This window comes from Mercenaria mercenaria, chromosome 2, assembly GCF_021730395.1.
Source record: "Mercenaria mercenaria strain notata chromosome 2, MADL_Memer_1, whole genome shotgun sequence".
Taxonomy (NCBI): domain Eukaryota; kingdom Metazoa; phylum Mollusca; class Bivalvia; order Venerida; family Veneridae; genus Mercenaria; species Mercenaria mercenaria.
In genome coordinates, this window is record NC_069362.1 from 67,725,059 (window position 1) to 67,745,071 (window position 20,013).

The 20,013-nt window shown below is 35.9% G+C and overlaps 2 protein-coding genes across 2 annotated transcripts; one reads left to right on the top strand and one right to left on the bottom strand.

Moving 5' to 3' along the window:
* Positions 1-4,940: 4,940 nt before the first annotated feature.
* LOC123562802 (E3 ubiquitin-protein ligase TRIM71-like) lies at positions 4,941-7,655 on the bottom strand. The gene has a single exon (XM_045355398.2). It carries the CDS (start codon positions 7,612-7,614, stop codon positions 5,860-5,862), a length of 1,755 nt encoding a protein of 584 aa, XP_045211333.2. The 5' UTR covers positions 7,615-7,655; the 3' UTR covers positions 4,941-5,859.
* Positions 7,656-11,080: 3,425 nt separating this feature from the next.
* LOC123562803 (multiple epidermal growth factor-like domains protein 11) lies at positions 11,081-12,276 on the top strand. The gene is made up of 2 exons (XM_045355399.2): positions 11,081-11,203; positions 11,506-12,276. The coding sequence occupies exons 1-2, from the start codon at positions 11,170-11,172 to the stop codon at positions 12,186-12,188; spliced, it is 717 nt and encodes a 238-aa protein (XP_045211334.2). The 5' UTR covers positions 11,081-11,169; the 3' UTR covers positions 12,189-12,276.
* Positions 12,277-20,013: the final 7,737 nt, after the last annotated feature.

The window sequence follows — 20,013 nt, forward strand, 5'->3', positions numbered from 1 at the left end:
GACCAAGAATTATAAAATATGTGATGATTGTTACATAGCATGTTAAGTTGTGCACCAGGTCTTATCTTTGAGATTTCACTCTGCTAGGTTAGAGTTATCGTTAAAAATGCACATAAAGCGCTTGAAAGTTTGATTTGCCTATATCTTAAATTTACTTCAACTAGAGTCATGAAACCATTTACAGTGACAGGAGTGGGGGCACTTCTGTGTCCTATGGACACACATTTAGTTTTCTAGTTTTTTGTCTTGAACACCGATTATGAAGATCCCGGAAGAACGGATCACATTGATCCAAGGAGTGATTAAACTTTGGAATCTTAATGGTGTTCATAATGTCTATACCATTGTTTGCTTCTGTAATATGCTCCTTTTTAGCTGGACTATATGAAATATATGGAGAGCTATCCTACTCGACCCGTCGTCGGCGTCTTTCCGCGTCCCCACCTTGGTTAAAGTTTTTTTACACTTTCTCTTTTTTCAACTTATCTCTGTAATTACTGGATGGATTTGATTCAAACTTGAAATACTTCTTCCTCATCATCATCCACATCATCTGACATAAGGGCCGTAACTCTGGCACCAATATTTCATGAATTATCCCCCTTTTCACTTAGATTTTCAGGTTAAAGTTTTGATGCACTTTCACTCTATCTCTGTTATTACTGAATGGATTTGATTCAAACTTAAAATAGTTGTTCAACATCATCACCCACATCATATGACATAAGGTGCATAACTCTGGGACCAATTTTTCATGAATTATTTCTCCTTTGTACTTAAAATTTTAGGTTAAAGTTTTGATGCACTTTCACTCTGTCTCTGTTATTACTAAATGGATTTGATTCAAACTTATAATAGTTGTTCAACATCATCACCCACACCATATGTCGCAAGGTGCATAACTCTAGCACCAATTTTTCATTAATTATTCCCCCTTTTTACTTAGAATTTTAGGTTAAAGTTTTGATGCACTTTCACTCTGTCTCTGTTATTACTGAATGGATTTGATTCAAACTTAAAATAGTTGTTCAACATCATCACCCACACCATATGACACAAGGTGCATAACTCTGGCCCCAATATTTAATGAATTATGCCCCTTTTTGCTTAGGATATACTTATATAGTGTTTTGATACATTTTAATTTTACCTCTCTTATTACTTTAAGTTGATATTTTTGACATAGACTCAGGCTATTGTGCAATATCTTCATCCACAATTGGAGTCATTAAACACTCCAGTGACAGCTCTAGTTTCCTCAGATGTGCCAAGTTTAACTATCCAGCATCGAAATAGTCGAGCACGCTGTCTCCTGTGACAGCTCTTGTTCTATGCCTATTTAATATTTTTTAAAAAAAAAGACATGATGAAATGACTGTCTCTCCGTTCATCAATATTTTCTGTTCTATACTATAATAGCTACAGCTTTCAAATCTTACAGGATGACTAAGCAATACTTGATAAAGATCCCTTTTGTCACAGTTACCTACACATGGAAAATGGTTTCTGGGCTGAAAGTCATAACAGCTACAGCTTTCAAACCATTCTGTGACCAAGTACCAAGTACAGAAAGAGCTTAATTGATTTTGGGTACAGTGGCTCAATGGTCAAGGTAACCAGGACCGGACTTAACTTCTGGTACTTTTTAGCTCAGTACGTCAAGCACAAAGTGCTAAGTGATCAGGTTGAGCTATTGTGATACCCCTTTGTCCGGCGTCCGTTATGTGCCGTCCGTCGTAAACAACTGTACTATTTAGTACTCTATAGAGGTAACAGTCTTGCCGAATCTTAATGAAACTTGATCAGAATATTTGTCTCTATGAAGACTTAGTATTACAGATTTTGAAACTGGATCATCTGGATTCAATAACTAGGTCATTAGGTCAAATTTTAGACAAAAAGAACCGACTCTACAGGGTATGTTTTTTCCCGATCTTCATAAATCTTTGTCAAAGTGTGAAATCTATGTTAGTTTCGAAATCGATTTATCTGAGATAAAAAACTAGGTCACTAGGTCAAATAATTAAAAAAAAAATTGTTAACATTCTAGACACCAAATTTTCTACCCAATCTTCTTAAAATTTTGTCAGAATGTTTGTCACTTTAAAGCCAAGGTCATATTTTACAAAAACCTTGTAAACTTTCTACATCCCATATTGTCTTGACAATGTTTGTTTCTAGGTCAATATTCAAACCGGATCCGGTGTTTGATAAGTTTTTAAGTGGGTCATCTGGCATCTAATATTAGGTATAGCTAAACCTTATTAAGTATCCTAAGCCACAATTTTCTGTCTTATGTTACATTTTTCGGCGAATGCCGTACTCACTAAGAGTGAACTTGTGACCTGGACCGACCCATGCCACGTGACCGGAGTTTGCAAATCGGACTACTTGATAATGCATCAAAATTGCTCTAACATGTATATCTTGTAAACTTTTAGAGCACATCGTATCATCCAACCTTTCTGCTCATTTTAATAAACATATCATCTTATACGACTTGCAGCACGGTTTTCGAGAACGCCGCTCTTGTGAGACTCAGCTTCTGCAGCTTGTGGACCAACTAGCCAGAAACCTCATCTTTGGACAACAAACCGACTTGATTCTCCTTGACTTTAGTAAAGCATTCGATAAAGTTTCTCACCTCAAACTTCTCTTTAAACTTCAGGAACATGGTGTTAACACCGCCACCATCAGTTGGATCCATTCTATTCTCATAGGCAGAACTCAGCAAGTCGTCTTGGGTGGAGAATCATCAAATCAAAACCCGGTTACATCAGGGGTCCCCAAGGTTCAGTACTTGGTCCTCTTCTCTTTCTTCTTTATATAAATGATTTTCCTGAATCTCTTTCTTCACAGGTCCGTCTGTTTGCTGATGACACTGCCGTTTACCTTGTGATCAACAACAAGCAAGACTGTTCCATTCTCTAACAGGATCTAGATAAACTTGTGTTGCGGGAGAATGCTTAGGAGATGGAGTTCAATCCAAGCAAGTGTGTTGTCATTCATATATCTAAAAGTACCAAATACAAAACCAATTTCAATTACATCTTATATGGCCAAATATTAGAATCAGTACCCAGTGCAAAATATCTTGGAGTCAATATATTTGAAGACCTTTCATGGAATAAACACATAGAGCAAATAACATCCAATGCAAACAAAACATTAGGATTTTTACGTAGAAACATCCAGACACCAAACCAACATATTAAGGAAACAGCCTATAAGACCATGGTGAGACCGCAATTAGAGTATGCCTCTAGAGTCTGGAGCCCCCACACAGATACCAACATTGATAAATTAGAAAAAGTTCAGAAAAGATCAGTTAGATGGGTTAAAAATAATTATTCTACCTATGACAGTGTCACTAGCATGCGGAACGAGTTGGGTTGGCAGACTTAATTTACAGGACAGACGCGACCTAGCCCGACTGATCATGTTTTACAAGATCATGTATGGTTTAGTTGCGGTACCAGTTCCATCTTATTTAGAAAGGCCTGTGAGAATGTCCCGGAATATGCACGAACTCTCCTTCCGTCAAGTCCATACTGAAGCAAATTACTTCAAATACCCCTTCTTCCCTTATGCTGTCGTGTTGTGGAACCACCTGCCTTCTCAAACTGTATTCCAGCCTGGCCTTGAGGGGTTCAAACGATGTCTTGACCCCTCGGTCCTCTCTTACCGCCCTGAACTCACAAAGGGGAGTCCAGCCGTATACATAGATAGATAAAATGAAAGATTTATGCAACACTCTGCCTGATTAGAAGAGAGTGAATATTTTTAATATGTCTGCAAGCCAGTAAAATTTATACGATTATTTAAGTCTCAATGCAAAAATTGTCAGCCAAGAATCCACTATGCCCTAAAAGCCGTGACACTTCCATCATTTCTAACTAGCTTATAATCTTATGCCAGCTCGAAATTGAAATTCAGCTTCATAACTTGCCGAATTTCGATCCCAAGCTATAGCCCTAAAAATTGAAATTCAAAGTTTCAAAAAGTCTAATTTCAAAGTAGCATTTAATTGCAACCCAGCGCAATGATCGAAATACATGATATTCAAAAAGCCGAATTTCGACCTGGTAATGAATTAACAGCCTGTTCAGAGACTGATCCTGAAAAAAGTTTAAACTAGCATTGAGTGTCGAGCCAGCTCGACATTTGAAAAGCTACATTTCAAAGAAACACTGAAACTGGGATCTGCATAAGATCATAATTCAAAGTTAAAAAGCCTTGTCGAAATTCAAGATTTTAAGAAGCTAAATATATCAATCCTGGTATAATATTTCAAGCCTGCTTGAATTTTCAAAACAATCGAATTAAAAGCTAGAATTTAATGTGAAACTAACTTTTGAAACAGTTGAATTTCGATCTTGCATTGAATTTGATTTCGAGCCCGCTCGACGTTACGGAAATCAAGCACTGTATGACGAACCAGCTCGAATATCAAAATTCAAGTAGGCCTATCGGGCAAGTAATGAATTTAGTGCCGGTTCGAAGATCGCATTTCAAATGTTCAAAACGCCGATTTACTAGAAATTCATGCTAGCTCGAAATATTTGAATTTCGATCTTCCAATTGGTCCGATTTCAATTTTACCTCGGAATTCTGTATTTTCTTTTGATTTTGGTGTGCTCGAAATTCAATGTACATTTGTATGGATATGATAAGAACGAAAGATAACGTCAGGAATTTGCTAACCAAACATGGACAGAGCAGGATAATGTTGTTGATTGATTTTCCGAGAGATAAGAACAGACACGGATTTGAGAGAGTTAATCCAGTCAAAATAGAACGTGAAAATGACGTGCTCTTTAGGCTTAGAGCACAAATTCGAAATTATAGTAAACGCGATACCAGCACTGGACTTTGGCCTACTTCAGTGTGTAAAGGAATGTGAAATGTAGATGTGAATCAATGTACTAAGAAACAATATATATAGTAGAAACAACATTATATATTTTTGATATATTTAAATATGACAAACATGTGTATAATAAGCCTACATAAAAATCAAGAGGGCGCAACCCGAGTCAGTTATTCTATGCGGCGTGTAAACAGATGGTTCTTCTATATAACATTTCCATTCCAGTAGGGAAGCACTGTTTCTTGCCACACATATGGCGCCAAATAGTAGACAAGACGTCAACGAGACCGTATTTTAATTATATAGGCATGCATGGCGAGAAGTTTACACGTCCCATACAATACTTTAGGTGAATTATTCTGCGTTCAACCGTCCAGTTATATAATTTCAATTTTGAAACGTCTTTTACATCAAATTGTTGAACAAGTAGTGCATGTATATAGCATATTTCTCAGTGCCTTTTTTGACGTCAATATTGCAGTGTTTTCATAAAAATAAACGGGATTTTAACAGTTGTTCAATAGAAACAGAATGTTGATTAAAAAACCACATATGATGTCTTTCCTTGGTATCGTGGAGTTCAACAGTCAATAACTGTTGATTTCAAGTTAATCAGTACAATAGTGCCCCGCTTATGCCTAGCGAGCGTGAGAGATGTTGCAACCCGACGAAACAAGTCTGACATAGCTTTCTTTGGTTATATATATTATTTACTACCAGTTTATGAAATACAAATATCTATCTAGACACAAAATGACAGGCATTTTTTCAAACGTTTGCCCGTATTGTTACTTGTGAATGAACATATAGATACAGCTTTAAGAGTCTCAAATATAAGTGAAGAATGTTGTCTGAGCCAATCACTGTCGACATAAACTTGTTAATTTTTAAAAGCGTTATTCGGACAATTTTATATCCTAAAACTACAAGCAATTATATAGCAAGAAGACGTCACACATTTGTTTTTTTTTCTCCTTGTGTTCGTAAACTTATTCAGAACTATATCTCCATATGTTGATCCTACGGTTTTCGTCCACGGTCCACAAACGCCCTTTTGGGCATACAGCCATAGCAACGATATGTTCCGCAAGAAAATCTGTAGTAAATCTATGAACAAGTTTCAGATTTTCGTCAAGCACGTGAATACCTTCTGACGTTTCCACCAAAATGGAACCTGTATTGTCGCAAAAAACGTTAGCACAAACAAAATCCTTCCGACCCATGTATTCGTATTTTGGCTTTCCGTTCGGTCCAACACAGACAATTTTGTTTTGGGCGAAATCGGACACTATGAGATCACCGCTGTAGCTCATGGAAATCTTTCCAGGAAAGGTAAAAAGTGGGCATCCATCGAAAAACTCAATTGTACGCTTGACAGAACCTTCATTTGACAGTACGATAACTCTGTTTACACTATATGGTCTGATTTCTTTTAAATCCGTTGATTCGACGCTGCAAACAAACAGCTCATCTTTGTAACTCGCTATCCCCATTGGGTTTCTAACACCAGAAAGTTGATAAACATTATGTTCATTTTCCAAGACACAGATCATGTTTTCTTTTGGCATTGTAACGGCTAACGTGCCGTTAGAAAAACTGGTCATAGAGTTTATTTGTCCTGGTATTTGAAAAGATACTAATAGATTTCCGTCTGCCCTTATCTTCCTCATCATGGTATTCTTATCCGATTCTCTCTTACTTCTGATCGCAAACCAGGCATCTGTGTCACTAACTGGTAAGATACTCTTCACATACCTTGTTTTGTCTTTCAACACTGAATCTAGTGTTGTAACATGTTCTAAGTAATCTTTAATTGCACTTCGGCATTTCCTCATCATGACTTTTCCAATTGTAAATTCGATTTGAGTATCTAGGGCTACGTCTGACATCTGGACGACCATTCCGGGAAATAAACGATCTATATTAATGCTTGTTCTCATGCCCTCCGCTGTCATACGGTCCACCTTTTCTCTTACTTCAGATATAGCTTGAAGAAGTAAGATGGGATCGTGTGATTCCATCGTTCGTGCTAATGACGCGGTGATCTTTTGTAACTTGTCTTCGACAGTTTTTGTCTCTTTCAAAGAGCAAGTTATATTATTACTGGCAGCCTTTGTCAAATCAATCAAACTTCTTAAAGCTTCTTCGGCCTTACGTGTTATTCTTTCTTCAAGAACTGTTTTTCTATTGATGATATCGTCCTTTATCCTTGTCCTTTCATTTTCAACAGTTTCCAGTTTGACATTTAAGTCGATCTGATACTTATGTGCTTGTTCGGTCTTTGCCTTTATTACTGAAAGTAATTCACCGGCTTCGTCAAGAAGCTGATTGGCCTTTGCTACAAGTTTCACAGAATTATGACCATCGTGTAATTCTATCTTACAGTCTCGGCAGCATGGGAGTTTACATTCCTCACAATACAAGCTTAACATCTCCTGATTGTGTGTTGCACAAAATCCACTCTTTAAATCAGCTAGCGAAATCTTCAACTCTTCTTTCTTTGGTATCTCTTGTGCAGCTTTTGTCGCTTCAATTATATAAAAGTTGGACTGAAATCCGTCAACGCCATTTTTAGGATTTCCGATGACAGCGCGACACACGGGACAACTGAATTTTCCATTTTTCAAGACACGTTCCACATGCGCCCATAGACAATCCCGACAGAATGTATGAAAACATGGAAGTATTTTTGGATCACAAAAGTCCTCAAAACAAATGCTACATATATGGATACTCTCCATCATTGTTTCCTTGTATGAACTTATACGTAAATACAATGTCTTATGATATAAATGTATTATACATGGTTATCAATTATGCTGATAATATGTAACAGTCATGCTGATATTGAATTATTTTATCTTTATAAAGATAAAGAGCATGTACATCCGCATGACTGGTACGTTATCTGACACAGTATCCAAATATATATACACAGAAAGTGCAGCTTTTTCCCCTTCAACTGGGTTTCACGCCATTTTTTTTCAACAGTATTTCAGTTATGAAACAGCGGATAGTTAACCTAAGCAGTGTTCCTGGATTCTGTACCAGTACAAACCTGTTCTCCGCAAGTAACTAACGACTTCCCCACAAGAATTAGAGGTGGAGGACGAATGACTTCAGACACAATTTTTTTTATATAAAATTGCCACGGAGAATATCATACCCGTCTGTGAATCGGACAACCCCATAATCAATAGATCTGCGTTCTCCCTATCTAGTTAAGGAGGCGGGCTTTTTCAACATTGCAGTGACATCAGCTTAATTTAAACAGAGATAATTTATTCAACACCGTATTTCAGCATTATCTTCTGCATTAAGTTCAAATGTTGCGTTAATTTTGGGTAAAATACTTTAATACTTTATCGGTTGAAATAAAAGAGACAGAGACAGAGCGTATATACACATTTTCTCTTGAAACGGACAGTTGCAGATCTCCTCTTACCATCTTTTGCGACAGTTTTCATTTAATGTTGTCATATCTGTGAGACAGATAAAAACACACGTCAACATGCTCTTTCAGAATATGTTTTTATTCTGCTACAATATGATCGTAATGTACTACACTGTACTGTGTGTACTGTTACCGCCAACAGTCGAAAGTTGAATAATAATATCATCATTAATCAAGCGATTTCATATTGGCCTAGTTATTTGTCCTCGGGTAGTTGTATTGGCCCTCGGCTGTATGGTCTGCACTGTTCGCTATTCAGTCAGTAAATTTTCAGTGAAAACCCCTTTGAGTAATAAGTGCTACTGTCCAAATTGAAAGATGGACCAGTCCATTATAGAAATATAGCAGGGTAAGGGTTAAACAAACAGGTTAGAACTTTCCACCAACGTAAACATTCTCAGAAACTGATCCATCGCTATTATATTTAAAATACAAACCTGAAAGTTACAAAACATTCTATATACGTATATTCGGGGAACAATCGTGACAGTAAAATTGTTTATAGTGAAATTTATAACATATGTTTAAATCTATAGCTCATTGTGCAGCTCGTAGCTGTTATGAAACCATGATATGGAAACAAACTTAGTTTTTGTATTTCTGATTCATTTTCAGTTGTCATTAAAGCAATAAATTTAAATTTGCTAGGATGGTTCAAACAATATTTCTTAATATATTTCACACGCAGTTCTTTGAACATGTTACATACAAGCACAAAATGGTATAAGGGACACAAAACCGGTTTTCTCTATCCACCAGATTCAACAGCTCATCTCTGAGACGGCATTCGAAAACGTGATAAAGCTATTTTATATTTACGGATGGTGATAACATCTAAGTACTTTCTTAAACTGGAGCGCACTATTGTTCTAAAGAATACATCTCTTGTTGGCTATATTGACCTTATATTGACAACATTGCCCAGTTTGATGATTGCTAAAGCAAAATAATATTTCCAGATGCTTCAATACTTATTTCTGACAAGTACACAGTTCATACTCATACACATGCAGTTCTTGTTTTAAATGTTATGTTGCTTAAGATTATACTGGCCCAAAATGGTGTGGACCCGGACAAGAACAAAATTAATTCGTGAAACTTTGAAGTTCATTATTATAAAAGTCAAATAAATTTTTGTTAAGGCATTAAAATAAATTTAAACGGTATGTATTAAGGTAAAGTATGTAAGTTTAATTTGGCATATTTCATTTAATAACGCCATACTCATGATGTCAGCGACTGACAGTCGCGCTGGAACAGCGTGAACGGCGGATTTGACACGATGTCCAATGGTGGGTAGGCCTATATTGCCATTGACTGCTCTGACAGATACCATGTAGATGTAACGGTGTCGAGCATTGCGCTTACACAAATGATGTTCGTATCAACCGCACATAGAATGTGGCACTCAGGTTCGTCTTGTGTCGACAAAGCCTTGAAGTAAGAGAATAAAGTGATGAACACGCCATGCCGTTTTTGATAACTTGTTTCCGAGTAAATAAAACATTCTGAAAAATATGTACATTTCTGTATTGCTACATGTACATCATATATAAGTTGATTTTCGGCGGGTGTTTTATAATTCCTAGCTCCGTACTTCCGGTTGAGGCTAAAACACAAATATCAGAACAAAAATTCGGCCAGACGCGCGGCTGTCATCCATCCACTTTTTTTCAAGTGATAATTAGTGAAATAAAGTGGTGGCTGGCAGACACATTCCACACCACCTGAGTATGCATCTATGTTCGTACTATACATATATGCTAAGAAATTGGATTTAAAAATAGAAATGGATGAATGGCAGAGTTCAAAGTGAGGCCCGGTTAGGCTACTTTTGGTCTATAAAATTTGGGTGCTTTTGGGTCCCGATTTTCACTACATCTGGCGTGGAAAGCGACAGGTGCATAGGACCGGAGAGGCGTCTTTATGTAGTCTATAGTATCTGCAATGGTCCATAGTAGTTTCAAAGAAAAATAAGCAAAAACGAGATTTATATGGATATTTCAACACTGGTACCCACACGTCAATGTGGAATTCGCAAATTTGCACTCCCCTGCCACCTAAAGTATTAATAAAATATTCTATAGATCGCAGTATGACTCCTTCCAAAACAAAACGAGAAATGGAAAATTCTGAAATTCAGGTAAATGTTAGCAAACACTTGCCTTACGTGGCACAAACGTTTCAAAGACGGCTGGGCGATTGATTCAAAGAGAGGACTACACAATACTTTGCATATATTTAGCGATTATTGTGTGCTGTCACGTCAGTTGAAGAAAACCTTTGATTCGCCTGATATCATATTTGCTGATAGTATATTTAGAATATTATTGGCAGACCTATTCAATTTTTATAAACAATATCAATATCAAAGGTAGCATATCTCTCTCTCTCTCTCTCTCTCTCTCTCTCTCTCTCTCTCTCTCTCTCTCTCTCTCTCTCTATATATATATATATATAAAAGTAGCAAGCAGCGTATATGCGTATTTGAAACTTGCATAAAAATTGTTCTTTAAATTGTTTCCCTTAAAACTAGGCCATACGATAATTCAGCTTTAAAAACATATGCAATAATGAGTATAAAAATAAATAAAAAGAAAAAAAAAGGAAAAAAAAAACGACAACAAAAAAACGCGTAAAAACAAATAGAACAAAATTAGAATCATTACTATAGTGTTGCATACATGTGGACCTACATACATGTATATCTGCAATATATTTTCATTTGAGCATATTAGGCCATTTAGAACATTGATACCATTCCGTTTGTTATCTGTCTTATCTATGTTTAACAATAAAGTTCATGTTTAACTAAGAGCAATTATTTTCATTTTGAGGACTTATAATGCTGGTTTTACTTTTGTTGTTAGAAAATATAGGTAGATTCTACGACATTACTATGAACGTACATTTTTTAGTATTGTTAAATTTGATTTTAAATTAATTCTTATATGTGGACATGCTGAGCTAACATATTACGGACATTATTTAAGGGTGTGTTTTAAGACGTCTGAAAAGGCATTGATAATTGCCTAATCAAATAGGCCTATACTTAACATATTTAAGACGCACGTATCTTCAGTTTCATTTATTATTTAAGTGAACTAGTCCATAAAATATGCACAGAAACTAAATTTGGGACAAGTAATACTTAATTCTTTTTACTTTTTTCATCTTACAGGACTTCTACAAGGGGCTGTCCTTTGTAGCTCTGATGTAGACTGTTCAAAAGAAAGCTGCCTTTCTCCGCTTGCTACGGCATACTGCGACTCTGGTGTATGTCGTTGTTCTCCGTGTACTTCAAACAGTGATTGTCCGCTACCATGCCCTTTCCCAACAACAGGATATTGTAACCAAGGCAACTGTACATGCCATGCAGATACAAACAATTGGAAGTGTTCTTCAGACAGTGATTGTCCACTGCCATGCCCTTTTCAAATGACTGGATATTGTAACCATGGCAAATGTTCCTGTCATATTGAAAATCACCGGAGGGTTGCTTCTGTTGTAGCTAGGTGTACAAATGATTCCAGTTGTCATTTATCGTGTCCGGAAAGATTCCTGATGCGGTGTGATTCCGGGGTCTGCAGTTGTCAAAAGAAATGCTCCTCAGACCATGAGTGCCCGATTCCTTGCCCTGTCGGCGAAATAGGCTACTGCAACGCCGGAAGTTGCAGCTGTCATATTCCGTGCAAAACAGACAATGCTTGTTATCTGCCGTGTCCCGCCGGAGAAATTGGCTTTTGCGATGCAGGAAGCTGTCGGTGCCACAAGCCTTGTCAGTCAGACCGAGACTGTCCGTTACCATGTCCGTACCCAATGTCAGGATGTTGCGACTCGAGCACCTGTCGATGCTGCACATAGTAGGACAAGTTTCTGGCAAACATTACAACTTGAAATATAACACCACTTTATTGAAATTTGCAAGCTGGAATACAATTCATGACTTCTTCATGTATTGAATATGTATTTTGAATCCAAGAAGATGTTTAAAGCATTGCAAAAGTCCCAATATAGCTACTTTCTGTGTCACACAGAAATCTTCAGCAGCCGTCATGAAACGTTCCATTTATGTTTCATATAGCCTTAAATCTTAAATTTGTAGAGACCCTAAACCACAATTAGACCAGCGTGAAGACAGCAATAGAGCAGTAACAGCAGTAACAGCAGTTTTACTGACATTACTGTAACTATTTTATTACTGGTGTTACTATTCGCAGTTATAACGATAAAAGTAGGGTCACTTTTGGAAAGTTGTAGCAATTACAACAGTAGTCAGGGATTGTACTAGATACACTATAAAATCTGTTTTAGCAATTTCTGCAGTATGTGCCGACGCAAACGTTATTGAGAGTAATACGTACCGAGCTTGTTGTCTCAGAAATGAGATATAATCCTCTGTTCAATATCCAAAACGATGAAAATCTGACCGTAGATTAGCCATCTCTGTGATTATTTAGTGGTCTTTTTAATTCAGAAAGTATTCCTTTAGATGCTTCTATTTATCCTCGAAACCTGGTAGGAATCTGGTTTTCATTGACTCACATTGTGTATAGACAAAATTAAAATACCTTCTGCAAAAGGAAAACAATCTCGGAAAAGTGTCACGTTGTACGATCCGGTGTCATGTTACATTGCCAACCAATTATGTGAAAAGAAGGCGTCATTATGTCAAATAAACATATCTAGGTGCTGTTACTCTACCGAAACGGCGAATTCGAGCAACGATTTGGCCCATTCAAATTATTCTCGGGGACTGTATGATATATACTATGAAATCGTTTCAATAAAGTAGTGCAATATGTTCTATCGAAAATAGTTTATAATTTTAGCCGTTTTATATATGTCAGAAAATAGGCTTGAATCCTTTTTTTATCACTATCAGAAGAGTTCTGTCTACATTATATATTTCTGTAGTCATTTATGACTTCATCAGAATATTGTATATTATACATGCGACTTAAAAGCTCATTTGGCCGGGTTATTTTGCAGGTATTTGTATGATCTAATTTTTGAAACTATTTACATCAGCCACTATAATAGACAATTTACTTACTAACTAACTACTTTACTTACATTAACCTGACAAAATGATCTAAATAAAGAAATAATCTGTGTGCGTGCGTACGTGCGTCCGTGCACTTGATAATCACAAGATTAAATGACCTGCTTTTTAATGTTCGCCTGTCAATGTAACATATATGGTAGAGGTCATGAAAATAAATATGTTAAGAGGCACCATTTAATAATACCATAGGAATTAATTTGTAAGTATAGAAGTCGAAAAGTATTTCCGCCACTTAGTGTTTTAGATACCTTATCCCAACATAAGAAAACTAATTATCACAATAATCAGCAAATTACACTACACTATTTTTTGTCTCATTAAAGTAAATGACAGTTTCGTATTTATTTTATTTTGGAATACACTGATGTTGTTCAAGTGTGCTTACTTGAAACTGAAATGCTGAACTATGTACAAATGAAAGTTAATCACTAAAGGATCAATTTTTTACAATTACTCTCACGTTGTTTAGTAATTCATCTTGAAGTGTGTTCTACTACAGCCATACTTTTTCGTCTGACGACATTGGAAAAAAGATGAATTGCGACATCCAGAAATTATCCGATCGGGCATCTTTAATTCCATGCTTTCAGCGGAAAGTAGGACACTTTATGACTTTAGCCGTTTTGTGACGTGGGCAATCTCGGTAGAAAAAGGTGTAGTTAATGGTAACCGGATAAGGGGGATAATATTATCGACAAGTACGAAAGTTGCTGCAAGATGCAGCAAAAGGAAACTCCGCGCCAAACGAAGCAGTGTATGTAGTACTGACAGAACAGGGGATGATATAACGATACTTGTGTCTTTGTTGTAGACCATAAGCAAACAGGCATTCTGATGGGGTTTCATGAATGTTGGAGAAAAAATAGTGTCTTTATAGAGTGAGCAGGATTTTTATTGTTGTATTTAGTGATCTAATTATTGACTGATCATGACCCATATGCGAAATTGACTTCTAGGTTTTGGTATATGAAATGAAATGTATTGTATACAAACGGTTGTGCTTAAATTCAGACTTACATAGTTGTTCATCCGAAATGACTGCGTTTCAAACTTAGCTCAGATGTTATCAAGACCATTATTCTGATAAATGTCTAATCAGGAATGTGGACTCTTTATGATACTTTCAAGTTAAATGATGAGGAAGGACTAAAATATACAATGAATGAAACACAACAAACATCATTTTATCCCACCTAGGGGCGTGAAACTCAGTTTGAAAGGAACCTAAGTTTTACATGTTGACGATTACGTTGGTGTATTTACTTAGAGGGTATTGCTGTTGTTGTTGTTGTTTTCTTCACCTCCTCATAGGAGAACAGCTTCTGAATACGCAGCAATGAATATTGACTTAACACTTTATACAGTCATATACTGATCAATTGGTATTTTGGAAGGACAAACGGTCAATGTTGTGCAATCAGACGCCTCTCAAGAAAGACCATTGTTCTAATATTGCTAAAGAACCTACATTGAGATAATAGAGCAAGGATACTTTAAAATGCCAGTCACCTAGGTTCAAATGCCAGTTTTTTGCCATATTGTTGTTTAATCATATTTTATTGCTTATTAATATTTACATTTATAACAACAAACATTAAAAATGTACATGTACAGCCAAGAAAATAAGCAAATGGGTCGGGCCACAAGTTCTCACAACATCAGTAAACGGCCCTTCCCAAAATGCCATATTGTTAGGTGACATTTGTAAAAGATTTGACTATAATTATCACTGTGGCGACACCACGTGACCAAATGCTATGATAGTGAGCAGAATTTATATGAAAAACCCCTTCAGCTCAGGTACCATTTTTAAAGATTACTTTCTAATTACTTGATGGAATTTCATGGAACAAAGACGAAGGCCGTCTTCTTAAAGAGATATGCACGTTGCTCTTAATTGTTTTGTCGGAAATCCTTTTATTTCGTCAGAAACATGATTATGCATATTAAACATTAAACACATAAATACTTAACTTAAAAAATAATCAAAGTGTAAAACTAAAAATATAAGACACTGTTGATGAATGTTTGTGTAATAAGGTTGGTGTTGATTACCGAGAGAGAATTGTGGTATGTTTAAACAAAATAAAATCCCTATGGATAATATATGCATTTTCCCACTCAGATTTCAGATATATTGTGTTCATTAAATGCTGATGATATGGTAATAACTAGGAGGTTAAATTTATATTCTAACTGTTAATAACATACCATACTAACATTCTGTTGTTGTTAAATATCGATGATATTATTTATTCTTGTTATATCAAAGAATAATACGCATTTTAATGTTACACTATTTCAACTCTCGTATGCATAGAGCAAATCGTGCGACCTTTCCGTTGTACGGATAGAGTACTAGATTTTATACCGGTTAATCAATACAAAAACTCAAGTCTCCTTTATCTTATTTTTTCCTGTTTATTTTCATTTTCTTATTATAATAATTGTATTTAATGAACATCCAAGACATAAATAAATAGATACATTTCTTTTCAATAAGTAATTCAGATACATTATTGATTAATTCCTCCCTTTATTATTTTTCTTAATTTCTAAATAGGAGTTTTCTTGTGGAAACCTATAACTTTCTATAAGTGGCGCAGGTTTTTTAAGTAGTTCTAAAGTATGTACCCAAATTTTGGCGGGTGTACGTCGATTGTATTGTCGATTGTATTGTTTACGTAAACGTCACTTTCGTGATTCCATATAACGTTACTTATCTTAAGTATTTGTTAGCCAGAATAATTGCACAATGTGTAATCTGCAAATTGTGCATGTAACTTGATAAAAGCACTGGACCGAAACGTTGTCGCAATTAGTGATAATAAAAGTTAAGAAAAACAATCCCTATATAAATATATATTAAATAAATACAATAAATTCTACATATAACTTGAATATATAAATTACCGATAAAAGTAACCCAATCAAAAAGGTTTAAAAATTAGCATAAATTAATTTTAAAAAGCAGTATCCGGAATTTCGCTAGAATAAAAGGTCTATACCCCCTATTATAGATAATAAATGTTGCAAAAAACAATGTCAACAATATAATGAATCAATGTTTGAAATAAAATAGAAAATAAAAGTATTACAAATGAAAAAGGAAACCTTCTTTATAGTGAAAACGAAGGGAATTTTCAGTGATCTCCGACACAAATTGCATTCTTTTCTTCACTTTGATATCTTTCCTGCTTCTTTATTTTACCGAAACTTATTTTTCTCATTTGTGTTGTTTAATCTGATGTCATTTTTATTGGCCAGAGCAGACATTTAAAATAATCTTCATTTACGACATACACTGTCCACTGCACTCACATAAAACCATCACAAATACTCCGCGCGGAGAATAACCAAATTGTAGATCATGATGTTGACAGTTTGGCTGTATGATTTCCGCATAAAGTTTCGGAATGTGCGCAATACTATCTCAATTCACAGAGTGGTTTGACATGATCCACCTATAATATATCACTTGAATCATTTGGTGTTTTGCTTTCGGTCATGTAAAGGTGTTGTAAGTTATATTTAGACCTCGTCGGTAATTTACATAAGGGTCATTTTACAACGTTGAAAATTGACCTCCTGAGTCATTTCAACGTTACACCGCCATTACATGATAGACTTATGAAAATCTACATGTATTGAAAAAAGAATATCATATCCAATTGGACTCTGTTACAATCCTGTTATATTAATCAGAGGGACCTCCGTGGCCGAGTGATAAAGACCGCTGACTTCAAATCACTTGTCCCTCATCGATGTTGGTTCGAGTCTGATTCGGGACGTTGAATTCTTCTAGCTGGCTTTCGGAAGGTCGGTGGTTCAACCCAGGTGCCCGCTCTTATTGTGAGAAGCAGACAAGAATTCGGTCTTTATGAGAACATACTCCATAAATGTCTAGCTGACACGGAACCCCAAGCTGAGAGGGGATGGGAGTCACGGGATCCGCACTCCAGACATACTCCTGATTTTACAGATATATATGTTAAAATTCTTCAATCACATTGAAAATGACATATCACCAGACACCTTCACGATAATTGACCCTATCCAGGCGCGAAGGAAGGCTTCACTAAATAGGCGAGGGGTATATAGACGTAAGCGTCTAGGGCAGAGCCCTGGTGGGGGACAGGAGGGCAAAGCTGCTCCCACCCCCCGGGTGAAAATAAAATTGGTTTGCAGAAAATTATTTTCTTATTGTTGATATTTTCGATCAAAATTTTACAATTTATGGTAATTGAAGAAACCTTATAAACATATACGAATTTAAAGCCGTATAATTATATAGGCCAATTTTAGACCATGATTTTAAAAAAAATGTAGACAAATCCTTACACCCATGTGATATGTACCAAAATGTTAAGTCTTGTTTAAAATCATGCATTCCGATTACTTCAGTTACGTTATCGGTTTACGTCAAGGGGAGGTAATGTCGCCGCTATTGTTCTCACTGTTTGTAGAAGATTTAGAATTATTTTTACAAGATAGTATACATTCTGGACTGCATATTGATGATATTGTTTTGATTTTGCTATTATTTGCGGATGATATGGCCATTCTAGGTAAATTGCCCGAAGAAATCCAAAAGCTAAAAGACAACCTTTATTTATACTGTAGTGCTTGGGGTTTAAAAGTTAATACAACAAAAACAAAAATAATGGTCTTTCGAAAACGGGGGAGATTACGCCATGATGAAAAATGGTCCTATAATGGCCAGAATATTGAAGTACTTGATAATTTTAATTATCTAGGTACTGTTTTTAAATATACAGGTAATTTTCCATTAAACCAGGAGCATTTAGTTGGTAAAGCCCTTAAGGAAATGAACACACTATTATTTAAATGTAAACAATTTGATTTGTTCTGTTCTGTTCTGTTCTGTGTGTGTGAGTGAGTGAGGCTCGAACCTACATCGGTGTATGGCAAATGATTCGAAGTCAGGCATGTCATTTTGCGCAGTCTTGAAAAGATGATGTTAGTGGTCTTGTTGCAAAATATCAGGGACATAAATAGATACACTTTTCCTGAAGATATACAGCAGAGATATTGAGAATAAAAACACTCATGGAAATATCTGTTAAAATTTTACAACAGTCCGTTAAAAATGAAGAGTGGCGCATTCTACCATAAACGAGAAAACTATAATACCCTTATTATTACACATATATTTGTTTTCGAGTTTATGTTATTTGTTAAAACAGTGACTAGGCATCAGTGACTGATTCTTGAAACTTAGTGTCACATACGTAGGGGTTTTATGAGGACTATGAATACATGTACTTTATTTAAGTAATTTTCGTGTGAATGTGATGACCCTCAGTTTACACCGTTGGCAAGGCGGGAGAAATTCGTCTGATAAAATTATTTTTTTTCGTGACAAATAAAATGTGAAATAGATAACTATAAATGCATGTGGTCATTCTGAATAGAATTATAAGAGACTATATCTAAAAGCCATATCTGTACATTCTATAAATGAATTAAAACCGTAGATTATACATATTTGTAAAGTTAAACATCCTAATCATGAGATAAAATATTTCGAACCTGGCATTAGGACGCATAAAGACAAGATTTTTTTCAACGTAAAAGAATAAATCTCTATGCCTTACAGAAATATCACTTATAAATATCTTGTTATGATAGGAAAAGGTGCTCCTGTGTGGAAGTCTCGATGTGCCTACACACGCCCACCTGTCGAAAACCATTGTGTTAAACGTTCGTTAACAGTTTCCTGTCCAACATATAGATGATCTCGCCTACCTCGGCAAAATTGTCAGTTTGAGCCCGGACTCGGCCTTGCGAAATTATTTTTAAAGAAGCTATCCAGCAAGCCTGCGATAGTTTCTGGTTCTTTCCAGTGTGTTTCTCTACTACACACAGATGATCTCCGACGTTTTACTTAAATTTAAAAAATGACCCCATTACTGATCAAAATTTAACGACTGATCAGGTCTCAACGACTTTTTGATCAAAATTTAATGTTGAAATGTTGACAGGATTAATTCTCAACGTTGAAAAATGACCCATTTTCAACGGGGTCAAAATTAATGTTACACCGGTACAGGTCAAAGGTATCCGCGTCATATGAGATACAGCAAATGAGTCCGAAACGCAACTAATGGTCAAAGTCTATCAGTCAAGGGATTTAATCGGCATTTTTGTGAACTTTTCCCCAAACAAATAACGTAACATGCAAAAATCTCAACTTGATCTCATTTCGGAAAGTATATCATATATTTGCTATTTATTTATTTGGGTTTTACGGCGCACCAACACAGTATAGCGTATATGGCGCCAAACAGGACTACAAATTTTGGTTCCACATCTCATTTACATCGAAATAAAAACATGAGGTATGGAATCAAAATTTGCATACGTGCTGGAATCACAGAGTTACTGCAGAACCATGTGTTAAGACCCTATTAGTCGCCTCTTACGATCATGCAAGGGTAATGCAGTGGTTCCAATTCTTTTCATACACAGATCGTCGCAGAACCACATGAGTCATATATTGCTACACAGAACAGTGGTGCGGTGCAATGACCCGGCAACTTAAATGAACTCGTACAAAACATGTTTGACACAGTCTTACGCAATTCACTCAACCTTTTG

Excerpts from the sequence above, each read along its gene's own strand:
- LOC123562802 (XM_045355398.2), bottom strand. The coding sequence starts at position 7,614 with ATGATGGAGAGTATCCATATATGTAGCATTTGTTTTGAGGACTTTTGT.
- LOC123562803 (XM_045355399.2), top strand. The coding sequence starts at position 11,170 with ATGCTGGTTTTACTTTTGTTGTTAGAAAATATAG. Across the intron at positions 11,204-11,505 it reads TTTGTTGTTAGAAAATATAG|GACTTCTACAAGGGGCTGTC; the intron begins GTAGATTCTACG and ends TTCATCTTACAG.